General features: G+C 54.8%; 3 protein-coding genes across 16 annotated transcripts in view; all 3 read left to right on the top strand.

Annotated features, from left to right (window-relative positions):
• COL7A1 (collagen type VII alpha 1 chain) overlaps nucleotides 1-4,981 on the top strand; it is a 33,735-nt gene extending 28,754 nt beyond the window's left edge. For 3 of the 5 annotated variants that reach the window (XM_067754238.1, XM_067754237.1, XM_067754241.1), the window contains 14 exons: nucleotides 179-259; nucleotides 509-562; nucleotides 651-704; nucleotides 779-841; nucleotides 1,853-1,915; nucleotides 2,020-2,136; nucleotides 2,321-2,398; nucleotides 2,495-2,548; nucleotides 2,719-2,767; nucleotides 3,448-3,480; nucleotides 3,629-3,715; nucleotides 3,943-4,032; nucleotides 4,115-4,318; nucleotides 4,628-4,981. In XM_067754238.1, the coding sequence (XP_067610339.1) occupies nucleotides 179-259; nucleotides 509-562; nucleotides 651-704; nucleotides 779-841; nucleotides 1,853-1,915; nucleotides 2,020-2,136; nucleotides 2,321-2,398; nucleotides 2,495-2,548; nucleotides 2,719-2,767; nucleotides 3,448-3,480; nucleotides 3,629-3,715; nucleotides 3,943-4,032; nucleotides 4,115-4,318; nucleotides 4,628-4,653 (1,053 nt within the window). In that variant the 3' untranslated portion in view covers nucleotides 4,654-4,981. The remainder of the gene's footprint in view (nucleotides 1-178; nucleotides 260-508; nucleotides 563-650; nucleotides 705-778; nucleotides 842-1,852; nucleotides 1,916-2,019; nucleotides 2,137-2,320; nucleotides 2,399-2,494; nucleotides 2,549-2,718; nucleotides 2,768-3,447; nucleotides 3,481-3,628; nucleotides 3,716-3,942; nucleotides 4,033-4,114; nucleotides 4,319-4,627) is intronic. The other 2 variants (XM_067754239.1, XM_067754240.1) reach the window with 2 other exon arrangements.
• A 113-nt stretch (nucleotides 4,982-5,094) lies between these two features.
• On the top strand, nucleotides 5,095-6,698 carry UCN2 (urocortin 2). Its single transcript, XM_067754332.1, has one exon. The coding sequence runs from the start codon at nucleotides 6,226-6,228 to the stop codon at nucleotides 6,562-6,564; it is 339 nt and encodes a 112-aa protein (XP_067610433.1). The 5' UTR covers nucleotides 5,095-6,225; the 3' UTR covers nucleotides 6,565-6,698.
• A 932-nt stretch (nucleotides 6,699-7,630) lies between these two features.
• The window catches only part of PFKFB4 (6-phosphofructo-2-kinase/fructose-2,6-biphosphatase 4), a 40,862-nt gene continuing 21,579 nt past the window's right edge, over nucleotides 7,631-26,913 (top strand). For 3 of the 10 annotated variants that reach the window (XM_067754293.1, XM_067754292.1, XM_067754290.1), the window contains exons 1-5: nucleotides 11,780-11,953; nucleotides 17,586-17,702; nucleotides 17,862-17,958; nucleotides 24,003-24,069; nucleotides 26,715-26,789. In XM_067754293.1, the coding sequence (XP_067610394.1) occupies nucleotides 11,857-11,953; nucleotides 17,586-17,702; nucleotides 17,862-17,958; nucleotides 24,003-24,069; nucleotides 26,715-26,789 (453 nt within the window). In that variant the 5' untranslated portion in view covers nucleotides 11,780-11,856. Of the gene's footprint in view, nucleotides 8,148-11,779; nucleotides 11,954-16,067; nucleotides 16,690-17,585; nucleotides 17,703-17,861; nucleotides 17,959-24,002; nucleotides 24,070-26,714; nucleotides 26,790-26,913 lie in introns of those variants that run through there. The other 7 variants (XM_067754286.1, XM_067754287.1, XR_010947016.1 and 4 more) reach the window with 5 other exon arrangements.

Here is a 26,913-nt window from a genome sequence, read left to right as displayed (position 1 = left end):
ACAGTGACCCCTGCCCATGGTGACCCTCATCCCCATGGAAAACCCTGCCCTTCCAGTGGCTCTGGCCCCTAATGATGATTCTCACCCCTATGGTGTTCCTTGTCCATTACATCCAAAGTGATTCCCTTTGATCCCTCACTGACCTCCCGTGGCCTCACATTGACCCCTTTCCCCCCAGGGATCCCGAGGAAAAGACGGAGCCCCTGGTGTCCGAGGAGACAAAGGAGATGTTGGCTTCATGGGTCCCCGGGGCCTCAAGGTGAGAAGGGGACTGCTTTTTTCCCCCTAATCAGGAGGACCTGATGTTGGAGGGTGAGGTATCTGGGGTCAGAGATCAGGTATTTGGGGTCAGATGTGGGGGTATCTGGGGTTGAAGGTGAGGTGTTAGGTTAGAGGTTGGAAGGTCAGAGGTTGGAGTATCTAAGGCCAGTTTGGAGAGTAGTTTCAGTGTCAAGGGGTTACAGGGTGAGGTATCTGGAAGTCATTTTTCACTTCTTTTCTCCCGCAGGGCGAACAGGGGGTTAAGGGAGCCTGTGGCCTTGATGGAGAGAAGGGAGATAAGGTACAGGGGTGATGGGGCATATGTGTGGGGATGTGGGGGGCTGTGAGGCCTGGGGCCTAAGGCTGATCCCTCCACCTGATCCCTGCAGGGAGAAGCTGGTCCCCCGGGCCGCCCAGGGCTGGCAGGACGCAAAGGAGAGTTGGTGAGAGTGGGGCACCCCCAGAATGAGGAGTGGATGGGTGGGCCAGGGCCTAGCTAATGTCTTCTCTTGTCCAGGGGGAGCCGGGTGTTCCAGGCCAGTCAGGGGCCCCTGGGAAGGAGGGCCTGATCGGTCCCAAGGTATGGGGTCTCTCTCAACAGTGGACATTGGGGGTTTAGGATTGGGCAGGGAAGGGCATGGTTGGGTCGTGTAGGTTTTGGGTCAAGGAAGGTTTTGGGTCGTGAAAGGTTGGGACATTGGGGGGTGGAGTGGGGCTGGTCTTAAGGTTTCAGGGTGGGTTGGGGTCACAATGTGCTTTTTTATTTTTTCTTTGGCCGCACTGTGTGGCATGCGGGATCTTAGTTCCCCGACCAAGGATTGAATCCGTGCCCCCTCAGTGGCAGCGCAGAGTCTTTTTTTTTTTTTTAAGATTGATTTATTACTTCTTTATTTTATTTTTATTTCTCTTTGGCTGCGTCGGGTCTTAGTTGCGGCACGTGGGATCTTCATTGAGGCACGCGGGATCTTTCGTTGCAGTGTGCAGGCTCTTCGTTGCGGCGCACGGGCTTCTCTCTAGCTGTGTCATGCGGGTTTTCTCTTCTCTAGTGTGGCACGCAGGCTCCAGGGCGCGTGGGCTCTGTAGTTTGTGGCACGCAGTCTCTCTAGTTGAGGCGCGCAAGCTCAGTAGTTGTGGCGCATGGGCTTAGTTGCCCCGCAGCATGTGGGATCTTAGTTCCCTGACCAGGGATCAAACCCACGTCCCCTGCATCATGAGGCGGATCCTTTACCACTGGACCACCAGGGAAATTCCGAAGCGTGGAGTCTTAACCACTGGACTGCCAAGGAAGTCCCCACAATGCACATTTAGGATTAAGGGATGGGAGGTGGAGCAGCACATGCCTCAGGGCTAAGGGGTTACGGTGGGTGGAGGTCAGTGGGGAGGCTGGAGTGTCAGTGTAGGGGAAAAAGGTGGAGTCAGGGCAAGGGGCATCACAGGGGGGTCAGGGTCATGGGGATCATGGCAGATTGAGGGTCTTCGACTGGTAGGGCCACAGGTACTTGAGGTTATGGCCATTGGGCCTGGGGGCTTATGGGGGTTGAGCTGAGGTAGGCCAAGGCAGAGGGACTCTCATGCTTCTTTCTGTTCCCAGGGTGACCGCGGTTTTGATGGGCAGCCAGGACCCAAGGGTGACCAGGGCGAGAAAGGGGAGCGGGTAAGTTGAGGCTAAGGTCACGGTGAATTGAGGAGATTGTACTCTCTGGAAGTGGGTCCATCTTTGGAAGCTCTCATCACTGACCCTGACCTATCTCTCCTCAGGGGCCTCCAGGAATTGGGGGCTTCCCAGGTCCCAGGGGCAGTGATGGCTCTAGTGGTCCCCCCGGGCCACCTGGCAGTATTGGTCCCAAAGGCCCCGAAGGACTTCAGGGCCAGAAGGTGAGGGGCCCTGACTCTGATTCCAGACCCCTGAGCCTCACTGACCCTTCACACCTCATTGACCTCTAGCTCTGCAACCCATTACCCCAATATCTTTGCCCCAACCTCTGAACTTATGACCCCAATTTGTCCTACTTCTGACCCCCACTGCCTCTGACCCTGCTTACTTGGTCCTGTCTGACAGGGTGAACGAGGTCCCCCTGGAGAGAGTGTGGTGGGGGCCCCTGGGGTCCCTGGAACCCCAGGAGAGAGAGGGGAGCAGGTGAGTGGGGATTCCTAGGCTTGGGGTCAAAGGTTGGGGTGACCTCTGGTGTCGTGAGATCAGAGGTCACAGCCTGGTCCTATCCATTGCACATAGGGGCGGCCAGGACCTGTGGGGCCCCGCGGCGAGAAGGGAGAAGCTGCACTGACAGTGAGTGTGGGGTATGGGGGTTGTGGGCTCTGCCTCCTGCACCCAACCCCCGACTCCCTGGACCCTGGACCCTGACTCAGCGCTGTCCCTCCATGATCCCTGCATCATGTACCCTTTGTCCTTCTGTGATCCATTGGTTCTTCATGACCCTTGTGGTCTTGGGCTCCTAGGAGGATGACATTCGGGGCCTTGTGCGTCAGGAGATGATTCAGCATTGCGGTGAGTGGGGCTCAGCCCACAGTCTCTTGGGTACCACTCCACTCCATCCCTGTACCCCTAGACAGGGGCAGGCAGCATCCCCAGAACTTCCAAGGGGCAAGCAGTCAAGGAGATGGGTGGAGACAGATGGATACAAAAAGCACACAGGTGTTTCAGGACAGACATGCTGACAGGACTTCCCCAAATGGAGACCCAGGCAGAGGTGGAGGGACTCGTAGTGTTCCTGGGTGCCCAGGATGGTGGTGTGTGGAGGGGGTGGAGGTGTGAGCAGAGCCAGTTCCTCAGGACCTGACGTGGAGCCAGGGTGTGGGTGGAGGGCTCTGGTGGCCCTGGGGGGCATCAGAGAGTGAAGCTGGTCTCCTTCCGCCTCTCTCTGTGGCTGCTTTCCCTCTGTCTCCATGCCTGCGGTTCCTGCCTGGCTGTCTCTCCCTCTCTCTCTTGCCCTTTGTTGGCCTGTTCCCAACTTCACTCTCGCCCTCTGTTTGCTTCTCCCCTTCCTTTCTTTCTCTTTCTCTCTCTCTGCATCTGCTTCCCTTCCTCTCTCTCCTGTCTGTCACTCTCTCCTGCTGTCCCTCTCTGTATGTCTCTGCCCCCGTGTGCGTCTCTCTCCCTGCCTCTTTCCATCTTTGTCTCCTGCTCTGTTATTGTCTCTCTCCCTGCCCCCTCTCTGCCCCCTCCAGCCTGCCAGGGCCAGTTTATCACATCTGGATCACGTGAGTAGTTTTCTGGTATTTTCTGCTCCCGGAACTTTCCTCACCCCAGGCCCTGCTGTGCCCATCACTTGGGTCCTCGCAGCAGGGGCTTGGCTGGGGTGGCCACCATGCTGACTCCAGAGCCCTGTGCCCCTGCTTCTGGCTCTAGGACCCCTCCCTAGTTACGCTGCAGACACCGCTGGCCCCCAGCTCCACGCCGTGCCCATTCTCCGCGTCTCCCATGCAGAGGAGGAAGGTGAGGACAGCTGGAACCGTGGGGCGTGTCGGGTGGGAGAACAGACACACACGGGGCTGCTCACGTGTGCAGGTCCCACGCCACGTGTGTAGGGTCCACATTCAGGGAACACTCTTGTGTACACGTGGGAGACCAGTGCTGCCCACCCCATCCAAGGGCCAGGGTTGGGCAGCATGAACCCGGCCCTACTGGGGCCCTGCTCACAGCACACCCCACCATGTGTGCAGGCCAGGTGCCCCCTGAGGATGATGAGTACGAATACTCTGAGTATTCCGTGGAGGAATACCAGGACCCTGAGGCTCCTTGGGATGGCGATGGTGAGAAAGGGGGCTGGGCCCAGAGGGATTTGGGGAGGGGCAGACAGAGCCCATCCCTGCTGACCTCTCTGACCTCCATCAGCCCCGGACCCCTGCTCGCTTCCACTGGACGAGGGCTCCTGTACTGCCTACACCCTGCGCTGGTATCATCGGGCTGTGGCAGGTGGTGCGGAGGCCTGTCACCCCTTTGTCTATGGTGGCTGTGGAGGGAATGCCAACCGTTTTGGGACCCGTGAGGCCTGTGAGCACCGCTGCCCACCCCGGGTGGCTCAGAGCCAGGGGACAGGTATGGGCGTACCTCCCATCCCATTAGGGGCCTACCCAGATCATGTCCGGGTCAGGGTCCTGGGTCAGAAGCCCCCTCAGACTGGGGGACCTGGGACAGACCCCCCCCAGACCAAAGAGCTGAGTAGAGAACCCCAGCTCTATGTGGAGTCCCCAGCATGGCCCCCCTCAGTGCTCCCTCCCTTAAAGACCTGAGTGAGCATCCCTCTCTGCAGGAGAGCCTCCACACCCTATGCCCCCATCTTCCCCATTCTCTGTGGCTGATGGGATGGGTAAGGTCAGATGGCTGAACCCAACCTGCCCCACCCAGGTGCTGCCGGGAGCTTAGGCAGATGATGAGCTGAAGTTCAGCCTCCCCTGGAGGAGTCGGTGTCTCAGCTGGACCCTGCTGTCCCTCCCCTTGGTGCTAGAGGCCTGCGTGCACGTGAGCGTGCATGAGCGTGTCCGTTAATTTCAGTGACTTGTTCCATGGGTCTAGCCTTCCCCCCTGTGGATAAACCCCCATTGTGGCTCCTGCCTCCCCAGCAGATGACTCAGTGTGGGGATGGCTGTGGGCAGTGAGCGGATGTGACTGAATCTGACCGCATCTGACCTGCCGCTTGGCCCAAGCCTGTGATGACATGGTGCTGATTCTGGGGGGCATTAAAGCTGCTGTTTAAAGGCCCCTGTTGTGACTGTTTGGGGAGGTGTGGGTGTCAGGGGGGCAGTACCACTGTCCAGCCGTGGTCACTGTCCTGTGACCCTCAGTCTCCAACTTGTCCCCAGAAAGAAGACAGGGTAGGGGCCGAGGATATGTCCTCACTGCTCCCCAGGAGGGAATGAATCATAGGTGGGGGGCTGCCTCAAGCCAGGAGACAGGGCCCAGCTGTCAGCCCAGGGGCTGAGGGAGATAAATGGGCCCTGAAGAGGGCAGAGAGGCAGACCACAGCACAGCACTGCCTGGCCCTAGCTAACCCTAGAGGAGACTGCTACTGGTAGGACTGGGGTCAAGGTGGGTGGGCAGGGCCTTTGGGGTTGAATGGATCTGGGATTTGGGTCAGTGGAGGTCTCTGAACCTGAGGCGCCCTGGGATCTCTGGCTGCTTCTCTGCCTCAAGGACCCCCATTCCTGCCTTTCTTTGCCCTGGATCTACTACAAGCTTTCTCGCTCAGACCTCAGGCTCCCCTTTGGTCCCTCTGTGTTTCTCTCTCTTTGCATCCTTATTTCCATCACACTGTCTCTGGGGCAGTTTCTGTCTCTTTTTGTTTGTTTGTTTGTTTTTTGCGGTACGCGGGCCTCTCACTGTTGTGGCCTCTCCCATTGCAGAGCACAGGCTCCGGACGCACAGGCTCAGCGGCCATGGCTCATGGGCCCAGCCGCTCCGCGGCACATGGGATCTTCCCAGACCGGGGCATGAACCCGTGTCCCCTGCATCGGCAGGCGGACTCTCAACCACTGCGCCACCAGGGAAGCCCTCTGTCTCTTTTTTCTTCCACTCTCCATTTGCTCCGCCTCCCTTTCATTCATTTCCATCTCTTTCTCCCTCTCCCTCTCTCCTCCCTCCCTCCCTTTCTTCTTCTTCTTGTTCTTCCTCCCTCCCCCCCATCTCTCTCTCTATAAAATATATCCATATCTAGATGTACCTGTGGCTCTCTGTCTCTGGGTTTCTCCATCACTTTGTCTATCTCTGTCTCTCTCACTTTCTTTCTCACTCTTTCTGTCCCTCTGACCCCTTCTCTGCCTGGCTCTGTCTGTTATCTCTGTCTCACTCTGGCTCTCTTCTTGTTCCTTCATCTGTTTCTGTCTCTCTCTGTCCCTGGCCTGGCGGCTCTCTGTCTCTCTGCTTTCCCCATCTGTCTCTGTCTATGGGCCATAGCTGACCAGGGCCCCTGCCCTGAACCTGTTTTCTCCTCGCAGCCTGACCACACGATGACCAGGTGGGCTCTGCTGGTGCTGATGGTCCTGACATTGGGCAGGACTCTGCTTGTTCCAGCAACCTCTATCCCAGGCTTCCAGCTTCTCCCTCAGAACTTTCCCCAGGCCACTCCCCGCCCTGTGACCTCGGAGAGGCTTTCAGCCAGCACCACAGGCCCCTCCACTGCTTGGGGCCGCCCCGGCCCTGGCCCCCACCCTGGCCCCCGCATCACCCTCTCGCTGGATGTCCCCCTTGGCCTCCTGCGGATCTTACTGGAGCAGGCCCGGGCCAGGGCAGTGAGGGAGCAAGCTGCTGCCAATACCCACATCCTGGCCCATGTTGGCTGCCGCTGAGCCTGAGGGAGGGGATCACAATGATGGAGCCAGTGTGGATGGGGAGACCTGCAAGGCAGCGGCAGAGCTGGACGGTGCTACATCTGGGCACGGTGCATCAGGACTCCACCACGTGGGTCACTGCCACGTGGTGTCATATCAGAGTGCCTCACAGAGTCACAGTGTGTCTGGACAGCCTGGATGTTGCTGTGTCAGGGTGCCAAGTGGAGTCTTGCCACTCCTAGGAGCCCCACAGGCTTACAGTATGTCTGGACAGCTTGGACACTACCATTGAAGGTCACTACCGCATGGAGTCTTATCATGTCTGGGTCCCACTTGTGTCCAGTCACAGAGCATCTGGACACCATCACACGTGGTCACTGTAAGGCCACTTTCAGGCACCTCAACACAAGAGACCATCACTGCATCGGAGACCAGCCCACCTAAGACCAGACCCACAGGTCTGCCCGGTCCTCCCACAGGTCACCACACAGAGAAATGTTGGCGGAGGGTCACATGCATGAGACAGCACCCACCCCAGATGGATGGGGCTATCAGGGGCATCTCTAGGCAGAGTGAGATGGTCGTACGTGGGAGGTCTGTGGCTGTGGCAGCCTTGTCCTGTGTGTGTGTGTGTGGGGGGGGGGTGTGCACGCATGTGTGGCTGCATCTCTGTGTATCTAACAGCTGTGAGTACATGTGAGCAAGGTGAGGCCATATGAGGGAGCTGGGAGGAACAGGAGCTTGTCCCCCAAACCTACATGAAGCACGCTCAACACATAGCCAGGCACTGTCTTACCCACACCCCTGCATACCCAGCCTCTGCCCTTGGATACACATGGCTCAGGGGAGAGGGAGCTCAGGCTGCTGGGGCTCTGGCCCAACTGCCCCTCCTTCATCGAATTGTCTTGAGCAAAACTCCTCACCTTTCCCAGCCTGTTTTCTCCTCTGTAAAGCAGAGTGATGCCACCAAGCTTCTTGTGAGCACTGAGTGATGTAATGTACATGACGGTTCTGGCACGCAGAAAGCGCTCAATACATGTAGTGACCGGAGAATGGGATAGACAAGAATCACACAGTCGTGTGCACCCAGGCAGTGACACACGAGGGCGGAGTCATAGCTGGCTACGCTGCTCCTTTCCCCACTCCTCCCGCCCCTTTCACTGTCCCTTGGTGTGCAGGGCGTGTATTTTGCCTAATCTCACAACCCCAACTCCATTGCTGTGCTGGGATGGGACTGACCTTCTGGAGAGTGTGGTCAGGCTTGCCTGCAGATGAGGCAGGTATTCTGGGTAGTGTAGACAACTCCAGCTGGAGACGAGGGCTGGAGAAAGAGATAGCACTGTCGGAAGTGTGGCTGCCCACGGCCGGGGTCACTGACGGAGATCTCACAGTTGTCAGCAGCCCTGGGGGGCGGGCCCAAGGCGGGGCTGGAGAGGCGGGGCCACCCGGCCTGCTGGGCTCTCTCCGGAGCCTGGAGGGCGGGGCTGCCCGACTCCGAGCTGCAGGGGGCGGTGGCCCAGGCCAGTTTGGTTGCAGGATGAACAGAGGCAAGGAAGGAGGCAGCTTCTTGACGGACCCCTGGTCAGGGAGCAGCAGGCAGGGTAGGCACGGGGCAGGGTGGACAGGGTGGGGGGATTGGGAAAAGACCTGGGCAAAGTGGAGGTGGTGCTAGAAAGGGTGTGAGAGTGTTGGGGGTCTCTCCAGGAATAGGGGTGCTCTTAGGGGCATCAGTCTGTCAGTGGCATGGAGGAGGGGGAACACTGGCGTCTTGCCGGGGAGAAGGAGCTGGGCCAAGGGGGAACTATAAATAGCTTCTTCCTCCAGCCCAGGGGGAGGGACAGTCAGCTGGAACTTCCCAGGGGGCCTCCTGCTCTGCCCTTTGGTGGCCTCCAAGGGGTCATGTTTATCCAGGTCCCCCCTCAGGGGTCATATCCAGAGGCTCATTTGGGAAGTTTTTCATGTAATGTTACTTTAGCCCTTAAACCAGCATTTCTAGGGCAACGACTGTGTGCCTTGTGCCGGTCCTGAGCTGCTCTAAGCACCTACTGTGTGCTCTGTCCCAGCCAGGAACCTCTCTGAGCACCTTACTGTGTGCTCTGGCTGGTCCTGAGTCACTTTGAGCACCTACTGTGTGCCCTGTGCCAGGCTGGAATCAGCAAGTGCAGGCCAGGGTTCACGGGCTGCTTGGTTACATGGCTCTCTACCCCCAAGTTGGAACCTCACACCCTGTGTGAGCTCTGGACCCAGGGAGACACAGGATGATCCTTGGCTAGAAATGGCCAGAGGAAGCTGGAACTCCTAGGAACTCCCCAACCTCCCAGTGACAGCAGAGGGGAGAGGAGGAGGGAATAAAGGGGAAGGAAGACAGCAGAGAGCAGCAGGCCTCACCGCAGCTGGCCTGTCTCTGCACCAGCCTGGGTGCAGGGCCTGTTAGTGTGTGTGCTCCAGTGGCTGTGTGCACACCATGCTTTCGTGCAGTGGTGTGTGGGTCTGTGTGGGATGCACTGAGGTCCCTGGGCCCGTATGCTGCAAAGGGTGGCTGTCGGTTTGGCCAGGTCTGGCCAGCAGATACGTGGACTGGGAAGAGTTTGAGCATTGAGGACTGAAGACTGAGGACACCCCACAGCTTGTAGTCTGGGACACTGGGAGGAGGTCCAGTGGTCAGTGCAGAGGGCACCACAGGAGCCAGGCCAGGCAGGTTCACGGCAAGGAAAAGCTGAGCAGGATGTGTTCACACACAAGTGCACACTGACATCCTAGCACACCTCCCACCCTTGGGCCAGGAGAGCTGGCTCACTCTGGGATGGCCCCAAGGAGGGAAAGCCATGAGGGCCAGTTATTCTATTGGACGTATTGGCGCTGAGGGAGCAGAAAGTCAGGAGAGCATTTCAATGGAGGGAACATGCAAGAGTGCAAGTGTGGAGGTGGGATGTGTGGTTATAGTACAAGGTGTGGGAGGTGAGGTTCTGAAGGGCTGGGAGCTGAGCTGAGTCCATCCTGCACTGTGGGCTGGTGGTTCTGTGATGCTGGGCCCTTCTCCTCTTCCTCAGTTTCCTACCTGAGAAATGGGGCCATGGGAGGGGAGTATCCTCAGAGCAGACGTAGACCCTGGCCTTTGGGGAGGGGCTCCACGCTCCTCCTGCTGTTGACATGTGGCCTCACACTGGATATAGGGACTTGGGAAGGTATGTCTGGGTCAGCCCAGGGTCAGACGGGAAGAGTGGGAGGTACAGAACCACTGATTTTCCTGGGAAGCCAGACTCAGACTTCTGGAGGTGAGGATGGCTTCCCAGACATGGCCCTGGCCTCCTGCCCTGCCCTGGCTGTCCCCTACCCCCAGCCTTTGACTAACATTCCAAGAGGGTTGGAGAGGAGAATGGCAGGCCTGAGAAGGTGCAGGGTGTCTGTGGATGTTAGATGAGGTAGACTTTGCAATGACTGCTGGGGGTTGGACAGGGTGTGGGTATGTGGTGACAAGGTCTCTGAGGCTAGGGTGGCCCCAGGATGGCCTTGGTAGTGGCCAGGAGACAGACAGGAGGGCTGACTCGTCAGGAACAGAATGAGTGGCTTTGGAGAAGTAGGAAGTGGGTGGAAGGTCGCTAGGGGCATCCTGCTCATCAGGAGCTGCCTGTGGGTGTGCCAGCTGCTGGGCATGAGGTGGGGAAGGAGGTGGACGGTGGACACTGAAGAGGGAGGCTGAAGAAGGAGGTAGTGGTCGACTCTGTCTGAGGCAGGGTATTTCCTGGGGAGGCAGCTTGAGCTGCTTCCAGGGAAGGTCTGCGTGGGCTTCTAGCACGTGGACCTCCTTAACCTTCATTTCCTGTGAAGTGGGCAAGACATCTGTATCAGTCATCTTAAGGGTCCTTGCCAGGCTCTGAAGGGCTGGGCTGTGACTTGGAGGACTGACTCAAGGCAGGGGTGTGACAAGGAGGGCAGAGGGAGGGGTGCTGCCCCTGTGGAACACTGGGTGGAGACTTTTCTCCATGCCCCAGCCCCTGGATCCTGGCTGGGCACACATTAAGCAGAGAGAACTTGGGGATGCAGTGATCCTGCCAGGGGATGTGGTGGAGGACATCGCTAGAGGGCAGTGTGACCCAGACTCGAGCAGTGTCAGCTAAGGTAGAGGGCAGAAAGTGTACAAAGCTTAAGAGGCTGGGCTGAGGAGACAGAGAGGAGGTAGACCAAGTGTTCCCGAACTCAGGCTCTCTCCTTTGCCCCTTGCCTCCACTGCATTTTTAGAGACAGGAGGAAGAGAAATAATATAATAAATGATAACATTAATGTGCTTTAGAATGGATTTCTCAGACACTGACACTTTTAACGCATACCAGAATCTTGTAAGATCCATGACAGTGTGTATTCCATTTTCCTGATGAAGAAGCAGAGGCTCATTAAAGAAAAAAATGTGTAAACTTATGATTTAAAATTTAATTGGTAAAAATGAAATCCTGGAAGGAGAAGTAAGATACTGTCAGGGTTTGGTGAGTCCCCAGGGACCTTGGTTACTAGGTGCCGCTCACGTGCTCCAGGTGGGCTGGGGTTTAGCCCGAGCTCCCCAGCAGCTAAGGCAAAGAGAGAAACACGATTAATTTTGAGATTTGTCCTCTGTCCCTGTCCATGAGATAAAGGAGCTTTTTCAGCGTCGTTGGTTAGGTTGCTCCTGTGGGCAGTGGAGAGTCCTGGGACTCGGAGCAGAAGAGAGGGTCGGGACACAAGGCCGGTGGGGCGCGGCGGAGTTGACAACCGGGCCAGTGATGAGAGTTACGCAGAGGCCGCCAGGCTGGTCCTGACCAACTAAGCTCTGCGCGTCACGCAGGCCTACTCCAACGCATGCAAACCCCTCCTCCTGGGGGCCCTGAGGTCACGCAGAGCGGGAAGCGGGACCTCGGGTGTCCTGGGGGCAAGCCTGGCACGCCCAGGGCGAAGCCGTGGGTGAGGTCTATGCAAGTCATCAGGGTCGCGTTGGGTGTGCTGGGCCCCGGCATCCAGGGCGGGGCCTGCACCATCCAAGCCTGGAAACTGGGGAGCTGGGCATGCGCGTCCCCTATCCTGGCATGCAGGGCGGGCCGGCTTGGTCCAAAACGCGCTAGTAGGCGAGCTGAGCATGCGTGGTAGGAGGCCAGGCGCTCTTCAGTTGGGGTGGAGCCTACTCGTTCCGGGGCGGGGCCTGCGGGGAGTTGGAAGGGCGTCAACGCGGCTGCAGGAGGGGCGGGGCTGAGGGGTAGAGCTGGGGGGCGGGGCATCGAGTGGCCCGAGGTGGCCGGGCTGCTGGGTTGGAAGCAGCGCAGTTCGACTCATCCTAGCCCCAGGATGGCGTCCCCACGGGAACTGACCCAGAACCCCCTGAAGAAGATCTGGATGCCGTACAGCAATGGGCGGCCTGCTCTGCACGCCTGCCAGCGCGGTGGTGAGGCGGGGTCCGCGGGGAAGGGGGAGGGCGGTGCATGGGCATGGGTATTGGTCTTACGTGGAGAGGGAGCCGGGAACAGGTGGGGAACCGGGGACAGGTGAGGCAGCCGTGACTGGTGGGAGGGGAACAGGAACAGGTGGGAGGCCTGGGACAGGTGTGGCAGAGCGGGAGGCGGGGACAGGTGTGTTGCGACGTCTCGGCTCAGCGGGAGCTAGTTCTGGCCGCCATCACCTAGGGGAGGGCTTAGGACCCTTCCCACACCACTCTGTCCCCACCGCCTCAGGTCAGGGGAGGACTTGGAGCCTCGGTCCTGCCCTCTCAGCTGGCCAGAGAGCGTGGGCCGGGTGGTCAGGCCGGGGTCTGAGCTGTGTTGGCCCTAGGAGATTCGCTTGGTCTCTCTGAGCCGAGAACTTTCAAAGGCCCAAGGCGGGGAGGAAGGCCCATCTCTGGGCCTGAAATCGAGTTTTGGGAGGAATTTCAGGGAAGTGCACATGTGTTCAGGATAGAGACAGTGAGACCACTTTGTTATATGGGCCTGTCTTTGTGTCCATGGGTGTGTAAGCATCCAGGTGGGATTGTGGGTGACTGGTAAAACTAGAGGGTGGAAACATCTAGAACATATGCTGAAATTCAAGGAATCGTTAAGGGGATTACTTTTCCTGTGGTCCTAGGTGTTAAACCCACTTCATTGATTTTCTGCTTGTCCTTAAATGAGTCTGCAACTTTTTTATTACCAAGAAAAACAAAGATTTATTTTAGGAGTAACTGAAATGTTGTAATAAATTTGCAAGTTGGCAAGGTCCTCAGAGAACATCTAGTCCAGCTTCTGATACAGATTTGGAAATGGAGGTCAGGAGACTGTGTTATGTGCTGGGGTCTCCCTGCACTCCTGACCTCTGCTTGGGCATGATAGGAGAGGAGAGAGTGCTTGGTGCTTGTCTTGCTTTGAGGGTATCCTGGGGGCCTTGGCTTTGACCAAGGGTGTGAGTCCTAGGTGAGGAGTGTGTGCATCTCTTAGCACACTGTGGAACCTGGTAGGGGTGGCCATGGCTTTGACCAGACATTCTGGTGGGTCGTTACTCTGACCATAATGTAGATCCTGGTGGGCTGCTGAAACTGTGAACCTGCTTTTAGCCCTGGGGCCATGGCTTTCCAGTCAGTATTCAGTCCTAAGGGACTATGGCTACACCCTAGCCAGTTTTCCTTCTAGACTTCTGGAGGTGTGGAGGACTAGGCCCCTTTCTCTTGTGCTTCTAGTCAGTCCGTGTTAGGGCTGTATTGTTCTAACTAGGGGGTGGCCTCCGTTGTTACATAAAGGAGAACGAGTGAGAACATGGACTTTGGAGGCAGGAGCACTCAAGCTGCGTCGTGGCTTAGCTGGGTGACCTTGGGCAAAGAGCTGACCCTCTAGGTCTCAGGTTCCTTATCTGTGAGACTGAGACAGTCATCATCCTTGCACTATGAAGCTGCTGTGAGCCTCTTTTTTTTAAAGTTTATATATATATATATATATTTATTTTTATATTTATTTATTTATGGCAGCATTGGGTCTTTGTTGCTGCTCGCGGGCTTTCTCTAGTTGCGGCGAGCGGGGTTTACTCTTTGTTGCGGTGCACGGGCTTCTCATTGCGGTGGCTTCTCTTGTTGTGGAGCACAGGCTCTGGGCGTGCGGTCTTCAGTAGTTGCAGCACGCAGGCTCAGTAGTTGCGGCTCACGGGCTTAGTTGCTCCATGGCATGTGGGATCTTCCTGGCCCAGGGCTCGAACCCATGTCCCCTGCATCGGCACCAGGGAAGTCCTGTGAGCCTCTTGATAAGTGCTTGATAAATGGTAGCAGGTAATTTTGTAATTTATCATCACTGTTGTTTCTTTGCTTCTCCATACCTCAAAGTCAGGGATTGAAGCTCCAAGCCAACCCCCTTTCAGGTGGCAAAGGAGTTGAGGCCCAATGGCAGGGTACTTGCCCAGGTCTAACTGCCCCTGGGGCAGGCCTGTGTTTCTCCAAGCTCCAGGTATGCAACTAAAATGTGGCTCTGGCCTGAGCAGAGGGGCTCGTGCCATGGCACTGCCTCAGGGTGTTGCAGTGGGTGGGACTGTGAGCTGGCCTGGCACAGGAGGGCTTCCTGGAGGAGGAGGTAGCACCCAAGAGGCTAAAGATGAGACCTGCAAATTTGTGGGGGTTTGGACCCCAGGCTAGGGTCTCACAGTTCACAGCAAGGAGGGAGTAAGCAGGGAATGAACAGGGAACCAGCACCTCAGGTCCCAAGCCCGTATTCATGCAGCATCTTACCCTTTGCATAGTGGGCTTCTAACTAGATTGGAGGACCACAAGGACAGGTGGGAACCTGAGGGTCAAGGTGGGTGGAAGTTGACTTGATCACAGGGCTTTATAGAGAAGAGGATGAGGGGCCCTAGTCTGTGCTGTGTGGTGGGTTGTCTTTGGGGTCTAGTCTGAGCTCCTCAGGGCAACAGAGGCTGGTTGGCTGAGGGATGTTCCCTGCCTTCTCCTCCCCCACTCTTCATGAGCAATTCTTCCTCCTTTTGATAGAATTCAGGGCTACACAGAGGGCCTGGAAGCTGTTACCTTTCTGGTCATTGACTTGGAGGAGCTCTGGGGGCAGATGGGGTAGGAGATGGAAAGGGGACTCGGGGAACATGGCAGAAAGGACAGTATTTGATAGCTTTTCTTAGCCAAAAGGTGGCAAGACTGCCTGGGTAAGGCCACGACTGGTGTGTGCACAGGACAGTAGGAGAGACAACTTTCTCTCCCCTCTGAACAGGACAGTAATGCCAGTTTGCTTTATTTTAAAGAATTCTCCCTTCCCCAGCCCGGCCCACGGAAGTCGGGGCAGGTGCAGTTCAAGACTTAGTTCTGGAACCCACTCCAGGGACTTGTGGCTGCCCCTGCGGAGGTACCACCAGAAAGTAGTCACCAGCACCAGACTTGTCTCAGCCTCTCGACTCCCTGGGCTCCTGTGGGCTTGAGCAAATTTACAGATAATTTACAGGAACTAGTGAGAAAAGCTGAGTTGACATATCTTCAGATTTCCTTCCGCACATGCCCCGTGTTCTGAACTGTGTGTTCTGCTGTCCTGTTGCTCAATGTTGAGGTCCTGAGGGCCCAGATCTGCAGCTCCAACTGCATGCCCCCACTCACCTGGTCCACCTGCCCTTGGTTCAAGTGTGTTTCCTCCGTGTGGGCCTCGGTTTGCAATTTCTCCATTGCTGGAACTTCCCCAGTGTTTTGCTGTTGCAAGCAGGGCTGGTGTGAATATACTTGTACTTTGAATTTTCTTTTGTATCATTGACTTGGGACCTTATCTTGAGGAGCAGAGGTGATAGGTAATTTATTGCTCTCGTTATGTGCCCAGCCCTGATTTGCTGCCCTGCCTGCCCACCATGGCTGTGCATGGGGCGGGGAGATGCTGTCACCAAACGCTGTGGGAGGAGGCCAGGGGCGTCTCTGGGAAGATGGAAGCTGTGAAGAGGTGATGCAGAACCTCAGCCCTGGGGTCGTGGGAGAGCCCTTCAGGGAGCAATGGGAAGGGGTGGCCTCATCAGAGGGAGCAGGCTGGGCGCAGGTTTTCCCCACAGTGAGTAGCTGATGCACTGCGCTGTGGTTGCTGGGGAGCCCTGGCCAACCGGCCAGAAATTGTGCAAACAGCCCAGGACTCAGCAGCACTGGCCTGGCCCTCAGGATGCAGGGCCTTGCCTAACTTGTTTTTCTCTCAGCTTAGCCAATGCTGAGGTTTTTGTTTTTGTTTTTTTAAAAAATAAATTTACTTTTGGCTGCGTTGGGTCTTTGTTGCTGCATGTGGGCTTTCTCTAGTTGCAGTGAGCGGGGGCTACTCTTCGTTGGGTGTGCAGGCTTCTCATTGTGCTGGCTTCTCTTGTTGTGGAGCACAGGCTCTAGTCGCACAGGCTTCAGTAGTTGTGGCACGCGGGCTCTATGGCGCAGGCTCAGTAGTGATGGCACATGGGCTTAGTTGCTCCGCAGCATGTGGGATCTTCCCGGGCCAGGGCTTGCACCCATGTCCGCTGCATTGGCAGGCGGATTCTTAACCACTTGCGCCACCAGGGAAGTCCCAATGCTGAGGTTTTTCTGCAAGTTTCCTCACTCAGACTCACCATCAGGCTGTGTCTGCAGGATCCCCTCCTTCTCTCCCCTGGGGCTTGCAGAATGGGTCACATTTGCCCAAAAGTCATGCACAGGAGTGACGGAGCCCCCACTGACAAGCAGGGTCTTTTATTTCTATTCGGGGCCTGCCTGGAGACAGACAGTTGCCTCTGCACCCCAAGTCCCAAGGGCAGTCCTGAGATACATCTGTGTCCTTAGCCAGGCGGGCTGCCAAGTCCAGGCAGAGGGCACAGCTTCCTGGAAGTGTTCCAGCTCTTACATGGGGATATTGCTAGGCGTTGCTGAGGGATTATCATCCCATTTTACAGGTGAGGACACCAAGGCTCAGAGTTGCCAGTAAGTGTCAGAGTCAAGCTAGGAACCCAGGCCTGACTGACTCTGACCACCTCTGCACTCCATCTCCAGTGAGGGAGACAGGTTGAAGGGTGGGGTCCAGCAGTCTGTCTGAGGAGGGCTACCAGGTGAAAGCACTTGCAGAGCCATGTGGGCAGAGGAGGGGTAGTGACAGGTCCCCACCTCTGTCCATCTGTCTGCTGTGGTTTTACCTGGCCCGGGTCCTGAGGACGATGAAAGGGAAGCTTCCTGAGGCTTCTGAGGTGAGACCCCACTGAAAGTGGAGCTGGCTCCCGTAGCCTGGCAGTTCTGCTGCCTTGGTGTCTGTCTTAGTGGGCCATGGATTCGGGGGCTGGTGCAGACTCTTCCCCGCCTCTAGCCTTGGCAGCTTCTCTTTTTGGCACACTGACCTGGTGGCACATGGGATGGCGGTGGCTGGCTATCCGAGGGACCGCCCTTGTGGCGTTGGCCTGGGTCTCTGGTCTCAGCCCCCTGTGGCCCTCACCCTGGTGGGTTTTGAGGTGCCTCCATCTCCTTCCCTGCCCACAATTTTTGAGCACCAAATCTGCCACGCCTCAGGATCCTGAATGGCTCAGACACTGCGGGGCTGCTTTCACCCCAAGTGATCAGTTGTGGAGAGCAGACTCATTGGCGAGATGACTGGGTTGAGGGAGAGAGCGCAGCAGGTGGGCATGCAGGTGCCTTGGAGGAAGGACTCACTGCAGAAGCTGCTTCCGGGCTTTGTAGATGAAGAGAAATTCTCCCTGGGGAGCGGAAGCAGTGGTGCTGTGTGAGCAGGAATGCTGAATGACGGGTTCCTGGATGACAGGCAGGCATTGGATACCCCACTGGGTTTTGGCGCTGTCCCACCTGCCAGGGGAGCTCCCCCGCAGAGTTTAGCCAGGGCCGTGGCAGCTCCAGCTTTATATCTGATGGTGCACGTCAGGGTAAATGCTGGCGAGATCCCGCGGCGTCTCCCTGAGCACTGACAGGCCTGGGGAACTGGGCATGCCAGCGCTGGTTAGAGACCACGGTCTGGGGGTGCCCAGGGAGCTCTCTGCTGTCAGGAGCCTGGGAAGGCACATCTGATGCTGGGCCTGGAAGGAGGGGCCCACTGGGAGGGGTCCGGCCTCCTCAGACACTGCTCCTTGCCTTTCAGTTTGCATGACCAACTGCCCGACGCTCATTGTCATGGTGGGGCTGCCTGCCAGGGGCAAGACCTACATCTCTAAGAAGCTGACCCGCTACCTGAACTGGATTGGCGTGCCCACGCGGGGTGAGACTCAGCCTTGGCTTTCCAAGGGGCCTTTGGGACTTTGTGGGGGAGCGGGGAGGAGTGAGAAGGCTGGACTGCCACAGGGCCTGGGGGTGGGTCAAGGTCAGGGGTTGGGGAGGGATTCTGTTGTGTGAAAACTGAGCCTCTCCCTTCCCCCAGAATTCAACGTTGGCCAGTATCGCCGGGACATGGTCAAGACATACAAGTCTTTTGAGTTTTTCCTTCCAGACAATGAAGAGGGCCTGAAAATCAGGAAGTGAGTTTGTGTGTGTATGTGTGTTTGTTTATGAAGAAGGCCCTGGAGCCCAGTTGCTAGTGATGACCAAGCTGTTCCTGAGACCTGGCCTTGCCCTACCCTGTGGGCTGTAACAGGGCTGGTTTCTTGACCTCTCAGGATGTGGTGGGGGTGAGGATGTGCTGGGTTTGGGGACAAAGGGAGTGGGTATTTGGCCCCTTGGTGGCTCGCCCTCCCCTGCCCTGTGGGATATCTGTGGGAGGGGAGCGTGGAGCTTCAGGGAGATGGTGGAGGCTTAGCCAGGGCCCTCGGCTTACCCCAGGCCATCCATGGGGATGGGCTCTGATAGGGAGGGGAGCCCTAGGTGAAGCAGAGATGCAGGCCTCAGGGGTGCGGCAGAGTGGGAATGGGACTACCTCCTGACACCTTCTCGCAAAGCCAGAAGGATCAGACCCACAACTGGGGCGTTTCCTCCCTTGCCCCAGGATAAGCCTCCTACTGATATTTGGAGGCTGCTTGTCATGTTCTTGGCATGTGTTGGGTAGGCCTTGGCTTTCCTTTGAAGTTGCCTCAGTGTTGCTGGGTGACGAGATGGAAATTTGCATATGATACCCACTCTCCCTCTCCATTCAGACTTGAATTGATTGCTTTCTCCAGAAAAACTGAGCACCAGCTGTGGTCTGAGGAGCTATGCTATGCTGTACTCGGCAGGTGTCAACTGAGGGATCAGGAAGCTTCCTGCCCTTGTTCTGGGCCCAGCCGTTGTGGGAGGGCTTTGAGCAGACCTTCGCCCAGTTCTAGTGACCTTCCCAAATCAAGCCCCAGGCCGGAAGCCCCTGGTTATTGCCGTGGTTGACCAGCTCCCTCTCTGGCCACCAGGGGGCAGGAGTTCCCCATCGTGGAGCTTGGCCCTTCCGTGCCTCTGCTGTTGGGCCAATGGGGATGGGCGGGCTGCTGCACCAAGAAGGGAAGTGGAGTCTGACATTCAGGTCTCTGGGGCTGAACTGTGAATTGTGGGTAAAACTCAAGGGTGGGCCCTCTGTGATAACGACCCAGACAAAAGTGAGGGTACTGATATTTGAACCTCCTGTGTGTGTGTGATGCCCACTGCCGCCCCCTGCCCACCAACTTAAAGATGAGGAAATTGAGGCTCAGCAGTCTCACACAAGATCCCAAGGAACTTCCCAGAGTCCAGACTTAAATCTAACCCCATGTACCACTGTCCTGTCCATCATTCCGGAAGTACTCAATTTGTAGATCAAAGGTTGCATCAAATGCAAATTCTGCAACAACCTCAAGCTGTGGGCACTCGTTAGCTGCTTTGATCTTCCCTACAGTGGGCTGTGGTGCCTCACTCTAGATGCTGAGACTGAGGTCAGGAAGTGGTGGTATTGTCTGGGATCCCTCAGGGTTTGATTTGAAGCCAGGCCTGTCTGAATCCAGAGTGTTTGTGGGGAGAAGAAGGAAGCTAGCCTTCCCAGAGCTCGCTGGTCATTCTGCTCAGACTGCCTATTGAAGGTAGGAACATTGGGATTAATTCTCATGGGGAAACCCAGACTCAGAAGAGGTAAGGAAGCTGGTCTAGGGTCACCCAGCTGGAACAGAGGCCCCAGCAGTAGAAGCTGGGGGCAGATTCACGTGTGCCTCTCTGTAGGCACACCCTCTGGCTGTTCCTAGAAAGTCCCCCTCGTGTATCCAAAGCCTGGGTCTGGCCCCTGGGCCATGGGTCCATTTCCCATTAACCAGCCCCAAATGTCCCACAGATAACTGGCAAAATAGAAAGATCAGACTTTTTAAAAATGGGGAACCTGGGAAGAGAAGCCTGCATTTCCCAGAGGCCCAGGTACGTACACATTGTTGAGCTTCCTAGAGCTACACAATGTGGAGGTCTGTCCCTAACACTGGGCACAGTGGAAGATCTAGAAGAGGGCATGTACAGCCATCTGTACACGTGCAGGTGTTCCCTCTTTATGTACACATGGGTAAGTGTGTAAATACACACCAGGCACCCTCATATATGTGCACACAGTCACATACTGCAGGAAGGTGTGTACACATACCGTATGTACACACGTGGGCGTTCACACACGTGCATATCCTCCTGACACCAACTGTGTCCAACAGTTCAATTCAGTTCAATTCTGACCCTGTCTACCTGCAGTTAGCATCAGTTCCCACAGGTTAAGGACTCAGTCCCTCAAGACTGACCCCACTTCACACACCAGTCACAAGTCTCGGCGGGGGGCACCCGTACTTCTAACTGGCTATAAATTGGGGGTTCCCACAACCCCCTCTTCAGCAGGTTACTGTTCCAGCTCACAGAGCTCAGGAACATACTTGAGTTGTGTTTACTGGTTTATTATAAAGGATACAACTCGGGAACAGCCAAGTGGAAGAGGTGCACAGACAAGGAAGGGGGCAGTGCGGGGAGCTTCCAGCCGTCTCGGGGTCTGGCACCCTCCCAGCACCTCATCTCTTCAACCTGGAAGCTCTTCAACTCTCATCGTTCAATTCATCTTCAGCCCCCACCTCCCTTCCTGGAGGATGGTGGCAGGGCTGAATGTTCCAACCCTTTCATCACTTTCTGGTGATCAGCCCCATGCTGAGGCTGTACAGGGGCCCCAGCCTGAGTCGCTACATTAGCATCAACTCAGGTGTGATTGGAAGGGGCTCCTTGTGAATGACAAAAATCACTCCTATCACTTAAGAAATTCCAAGGGTCTTAGGAGCTCTGCCAAGAACCCAGGACAAAGACCAAATGTATTTATCAAACCACATACACCCTCTTGTATGTGCACAGCTGCACTTCCACAGGGGCCCAAGGAATGCTCACAGGTGCTCACTCACAGACTTACACATACACATATCCACCCATGCATGCACGTGTGTGCCCGTCCACACTCACACCCACACGTGTTCAGGCTCCCAGGCTGTTCCCCCAGCATCTCCACCTGGGCCCTGAGGTCCCTCCTACTTGGTGCAGCCTCAGCCAGAGCAGACCACAGAGATCTTAGCCCAGAACATGGGGCTCTAAATGTGGGTGGCAAGAAATGGCCCCAGCCATGCTGAAACTGTAGAAATGTGTCTCGGGGATGTGGGGGGCTCTGAGAAGCTCTGGTTCTTTATGTCTCGGTGCAGAAAGAATTCAGCGAGAGACAAAGTGTTAGATTTATTTATTAGAATAGGACACTTGTGAGGTTTACAAGTGGGTGGGCAGGAGGGCACTGTGCCCAGAACTTAGTAGGCTACAGTTTTATAATCAAAGGGAGAGTGAAGAGGGGGAGAAGACCACCTGCTTCCTCATCCTTGAGTAGACATCAAGTAGACATCAAGACATCAGCTCCTCCTCCACGTGGGGGTGGGGGGCGGAGTTTTCTTGTCCCTAGTGGTCAAACTGGGACTGTCATGGCGCAATGGAAACGAGCAAAAAGGTGGTAACGTATACTAAAACATGGTAAATCAGCTCAGGTTTCAGTATAATGTCACCCTTTCCTTATACTTTTGTTTTTAGTGAGCACAAAGGAGCATGTCCTAGGAATCATTAACTTACCACTGGGCAGGAGGTGGGTTTCATTCCACCATTGTTTTATTGTCTGGGGGCATGTCTCATGCTTCTGTCGCATGGTTTTGTTGTTAAGCAAGCCTGCTTGGTTTTGTGGTTAAGCAAACCTGCTTTCTCGAGTGATCATTTTCTTATAGAGGTCTCCCATACTTTTTCCTTATGATCCCTTAGTGGGATTAACTAGTCACCTACTTTGTCCCTTTACTCTGTCCTTATCAATGCCAGCTTCCTGGACTTTCAGAATTCAGGTTTTTTGGCAGAAGAAAGCACTTTGGGGTCTTAATTGAAAGGCCTAATAGAGCACAGAAAGGTCACAAGGAGGCATAAGAGCAGAGCTCCTGCCAGTGACCTGGACTCAGCTCTGCCCCCAGTTTCCTCATGACCTCAGGAGTCTGGTCGGCCTCTGTTTCCATGCTTGGGCACACTGGCCTGGCTTGGCCTGGCACAGTCCTTTGATGCACTAGGGGTTTACACACAAAATCCCAAGATCAAACAAATGGGAGATCTAACTTTACTTTTACATCAAAAAAGTACAGGTAATAGTGTTTGGGAGGAAAAATTTTCCCTTCTTACTTTCTAGGTTCTTTGGCTGGTCTAATAATTAAATTGACATGACACAGATTAACAGGACAGAAAAAAAGTTTAATAGCATGTATACCTCCTACACACATGTGAGAGACCTGGGAAGCCCTCCCCTTAAATACCATCTTCAGCTGAAGAGAAAAGAAGATGTTGGGGGTGAGGAGTCAGGAGAATTTACCTGGAAAAGCTCAGTAAACGAGGGTAAGGTTGTTATGCAGATTTAAATCTATGCCTTCAGGGAATTCCCTGGCTGTGGACTTGGAGCTTCCACTGTCGGGGGGCCTGGGTTCAATCGCTGGGAACTAAGATTCTGCAAGACGTCTGGCGTGGCCTAAATCAATCAATCACTCAATCTGTGCCTTCAGGAGTGATAATAGTTTCTAGAGATAAAGATCATCTCCCTCCTCCTGGTAAAGCGATGGAGACCCCCTTACAAATGGAGATTTCCCTTATACTTGTAAATGTCTCTCAAAAAAGGGTAACTTCTACTCATGTTTTCAGAGCTGCTCCCGTGTCTGCAGTGTCTTAAAAATAATCAGCCTAAAATAATCCTTATGCCAAAGAGACATATTTTGGGGTGGCAAATTCTGCTCCCCTGCATAGATAAAAAGTCAAAGTGATTTATCTATCTTCGGACCTTACAGGGGAAATGGATAAAGTCAGAAAGATCCTTATATGTGGCAATCCATTTTGCAGCAATAAACGGAAAGGCTGAGATGTCTGAGGACAGACAGTGTAGTCAGTGGTCAGTCATGGTGAGGGTTTTGCCCTTCCGGAGCACCTGTGGACCCGGGTGCGAGAGGCAGAGACACGGCACCGTCCTCCAGAAGGGATCATGTAGGGCGTTCTTGGTCCACTGAAAGAAAGGAACAGCCTAAAAGTTGAGACTTATGTTTTATTCAGTGAACAAAACTGAGGACTTAAGCCTAGAAGACAGCCTCTCAGATAACTGAGGGACTGCTCTGCAGAGGTAAGGTAGGTGCCATGTGTGGGCTCATTGAAATCATTCCTTTGATATGCACCTCAGCTCTCTGGGGCCAGTGTCCTGTTCTTTCCCATTCTGAGTCCCCTGAGGGGGCCCCTTTGGGGGTGGCTGCAGTGGCTGATAGCTTGATGGCTGCAACACCCTTTGTTTGCTGATACACCAGGTGGCATTCTTAGTCCACATCTCCCTTCTAGAAAGGAAAATTGAACATTAAGCTTAATGCTGCCTTGGGGGCCAGCAGTACTGTCTCTCCTTTTCCACCACCTGCACCGCCTGCCCTGCCCCCAACACACACACAAGGGAGTGTCTGGTTTTAGAAGTGCTTATTTTGATAGTCAGGGGAAATGCATGACACTTAGAAATCATGAATATGGCAAAATGGCAGGCTGGATTTGTACATGATGAGATGAAGAAGGAAAGTACAGAAAAGTGGCATTTCAAAAAGTATTCCTGTATGTATACCAAGGGGGAAAGGGGGTGGTGGGATGAATGGGGATATTGGGATTGACATATATACACTATTGATACTATGTATAAAATAGATAACTAATGAGAACCTACTGGTATAGCACAGGGAACTCTACTCAATGCTCTGTGGTGACCTAAATGAGAAGGAAATCCAAAAACAGGTGATATATGTATACGTATAGCTTATTCACTTTGCTGTGCAGTATAAACTAACACAATGTTGTAAAGCAACTATACCCCAATTAAAAAAAAAAAAAAAGTTCCTGATGGCCAGAAACACATAGCCTTCCACCTACAGGAGCAGGGTTACCAAACACTGAAAATCTTCCCAAGGAAAGAGAACCTTGAGAAGAGAGAAGGGGCCCCAGGGGCTGCCCCGTCTCCTATCTGGCATAGGATATATCCCTGACCTACTGCCCTGCAGCAACAAGTCAGGTGCTTGGCTGACCTGTGTTTTCTTTTCTGAAGGCAGTGTGCCCTGGCAGCCCTCCGAGATGTTCGGCGGTTCCTTAGTGAGGAGGGGGGGCATGTGGCGGTGAGTATAACACTCTGGTGGTATCTGGGAGTGACATATGGGAGCCCACATACTTCTACCCCTTTACTTATCAGGCATCTGGAGGGGAAGGCAGGGTGTCTGTGGCCCTAGATACCCCTGGGTGCCAGCTCCTGGGAAGAAGTCTGCAGCTGCTGTGCTGGAAGAAGCCAGAGGCCAGATGTGGGCCAGGAATTTCCCTCTGGGCTTGTGGTTGTGTTTGACACTGCTGGACTTCCCTCTGAATACTCACATTCTTGGCCACTCCACAAGTTAGAGGTGTCATGTTACCTAAGTCTTTAGCAAATGTGATTTCTCCTGGTGTGGAGAGCATCCAGCCCAACATTTGGTGGCTATTCCAGGAATCAGTTGAATGCTGAGTAAGGGAATTCCCCCTCTGTGTTGGACCCTCCAGTCAGATGGACAGGTGGGACAAGGCTGAGCAAGGGTGTCTGCAGGAAAGGGCCCTACCCCAACCCTATGTAGTCAAACACGGGCTATTTTTTCCTTCCTTTTTCCTTTCGAAGGCATGCATCCTGGAGCTCTGTCCCCCAGCCCCATCTAGATCAGTTGCCCTCTAGGTCTGTCTGTGGCACAGCTGTCACCCTGGGAATTTCCTTCTCTTCCCTCCTGAGTTGAATGCCCTGCTCTTGGATCCCATGTCTTGCTTTTCCTTGCTTTACTGACTTGTTTTGTTGGAGCACATCCTCTAATAGCTTTCTGAGAAAGGTACTTGGGAAGTAGATTTTGTGAGACCTTGCATGTGTAGAAATGTCTTTTCTTTATCCTCACATTTGATGGATGGGTGGAAAGAACGTTTCCTTTAGAATTTTCATGACATTGCTCCATTGTATTATGGCTTCTAGAATGGCTGTGGGAAAGTCTGATGTCATTCTGATTTGCTGATCCTCCTTAAAAGTTTTTTTTCCCTAGGGAATTCCCCGGCAGTCCCAGTGGTTAGGACTTCATGCTCTTTCTGCTGAGGGCCTAGGTTCAATCCCTGGTCAGGGAACTAAGATCCCACAAGCTGCACGTTGCGGGCAAAAAGAAGTTAAAAAAAAAAGAAAGAAAGAAAAGGGCTTCCCTGGTGGCGCAGTGGTTGAGAGTCCGCCTGCCGATGCAGGGGACACGGGTTCGTGCCCTGGTCTGGGAAGATCCCACATGTCGCCGAGCGGCTGGGCCCCTGAGCCATGGCCGCTGAGCCTGTGCGTCCGGAGCCTGTGCTCCGCAACGGGAGAGGCCACAACAGTGAGAGGCCCGCGTACCGCAAAAAAAAAAAAAGAAAAGTTTTATTTCCTAGAGGAAACTGGGGGCTTCTCATGCCCCTTCCTCTGGGGAAGCTTTTAGGGGTCTTCAAGGTGATGTGCTTTATGGTGGGTCTTCTCCACAATGCTGGGTCCTTGGGGGGACCCTTTCCATCAGGAAACTCTTCTCCAGCAGCTCAGAGAAATGTCATATATTTTACTTTGTTAAACCACCCCCGCCGCTTTCTCACAACTGAGTCCCCACTCCCCTCCCATCTTCTTCTTTTTTTTTTAAAATGAATTTATTTATTTTTTATTTATTTTTGGCTGCGTTGGGTCTTCATTGCTGCACATGGGCCTTCTCTAGTTGTGGCGAGCAGGGGCTACTCTTCATTTTGGTGCGCATGCTTCTCATTGTGGTGGCTTCTCTTGTTGTGGAGCACGGGCTCTAAGCTTGCAGGCTTCAGTAGTTGTGGCTCTCGGGGTCTAGAGCGCAGGCTCAGTAGTTGTGGCTCGCAGGGTCTAGAGCGCAGGCTCAGTAGTTGTGGTGCACAGGCTTAGTTGCTCCGCGGCATGTGTGATCTTCCCGGACCAGGGATCGAACCCGTGTCCCCTGCATTGGCAGGCAGATTCTTAACCACTGCACCACCATGGAAGTCCCTCCCTGTCCTCATTTCTTGAAGTTCCTTTTATTCTGTTTGATTTAGTCTTTGTTTTTCATGTTAGAGGTTTTGCTGGAGCATCCAGTGAGCCCTGGTCAAATGCCCTTTGTAAAAAGTTACGCTCTAAAAGCTGCTTGGGTGGGCTGCCCCTGAGTGCTGGGCAGGCCCCGGGGGGGGGGTCACAGCCTGCCTGGAGGAGGCAAGGAGGGGGCCTGGGGCTCCACTTGCACCACCAGCCAGTCCTCCCGTTTCTTCTGCACACTTGTCCCTTTTTTCAGAGATGCCTGTGCCCTGTTCCTGACTACCGTGGTTCTGCACAAGCAGGTGTGCTCTGGTTGGTGTAGGTTTGTGTTTGGTTTTCTCTGTTTCTCTGAGCCAGTTACCATGTGTCTATCTTAAAAAACTGTGTTGACATTTCCCATCTCCTCTCCTCTCCTGTTCCCATTTTACTGGGGTGACAGGATGGAGTGGAAGTAAACGTGGGTTTAGTTCTACAAGTTTAACTAGTTTCACTGGAAGTCTTGTGAGTGAGTGCCTGCTGCCCTGCTTCCAGCTTCCTTGGGGTGCTCCCCAAGGAAGAGGAGGACCAGCCCAGCCATTGCAGGTCTGAAGGAGACTGGCCAGGCGGATGGCCAAACGGCAACTGGTCCTGATGAGAAATCCAGTCCCTGTGCTACAGCTGTCGGGTGGCCTCCCACCCTCTCCAGGACCAGAGGCTGAGTTAACCCCATTTTGGTCCTAGGTTTTTGATGCAACAAATACCACCCGAGAACGGAGAGCGACCATCTTTAATTTTGGGGAACAGAATGGCTACAAGGTGAGGCCTCCTTGGCTTACCTCCTTGGTTGGGCTGTGGCATGTTCGGGCCCTCTGGGGCCACTTTCTCGGCCTCCTGAGGCCCACTGGCCTCAGGCAGGTGGGCTCCTGAGTGGATTTGGGAT

This window comes from Pseudorca crassidens, chromosome 10 (assembly GCF_039906515.1).
Source record: "Pseudorca crassidens isolate mPseCra1 chromosome 10, mPseCra1.hap1, whole genome shotgun sequence".
NCBI lineage: Eukaryota > Metazoa > Chordata > Mammalia > Artiodactyla > Delphinidae > Pseudorca > Pseudorca crassidens.
The sequence above is the reverse complement of the archived record's forward strand: the minus strand, read 5'-3'. Positions and strand labels throughout refer to the sequence as shown.

Bases quoted from the DNA above. Each gene is read 5' to 3' on its own strand.
- UCN2 (XM_067754332.1), top strand. From the start codon at position 6,226: ATGACCAGGTGGGCTCTGCTGGTGCTGATGGTCCTGACATTGGGCAGG.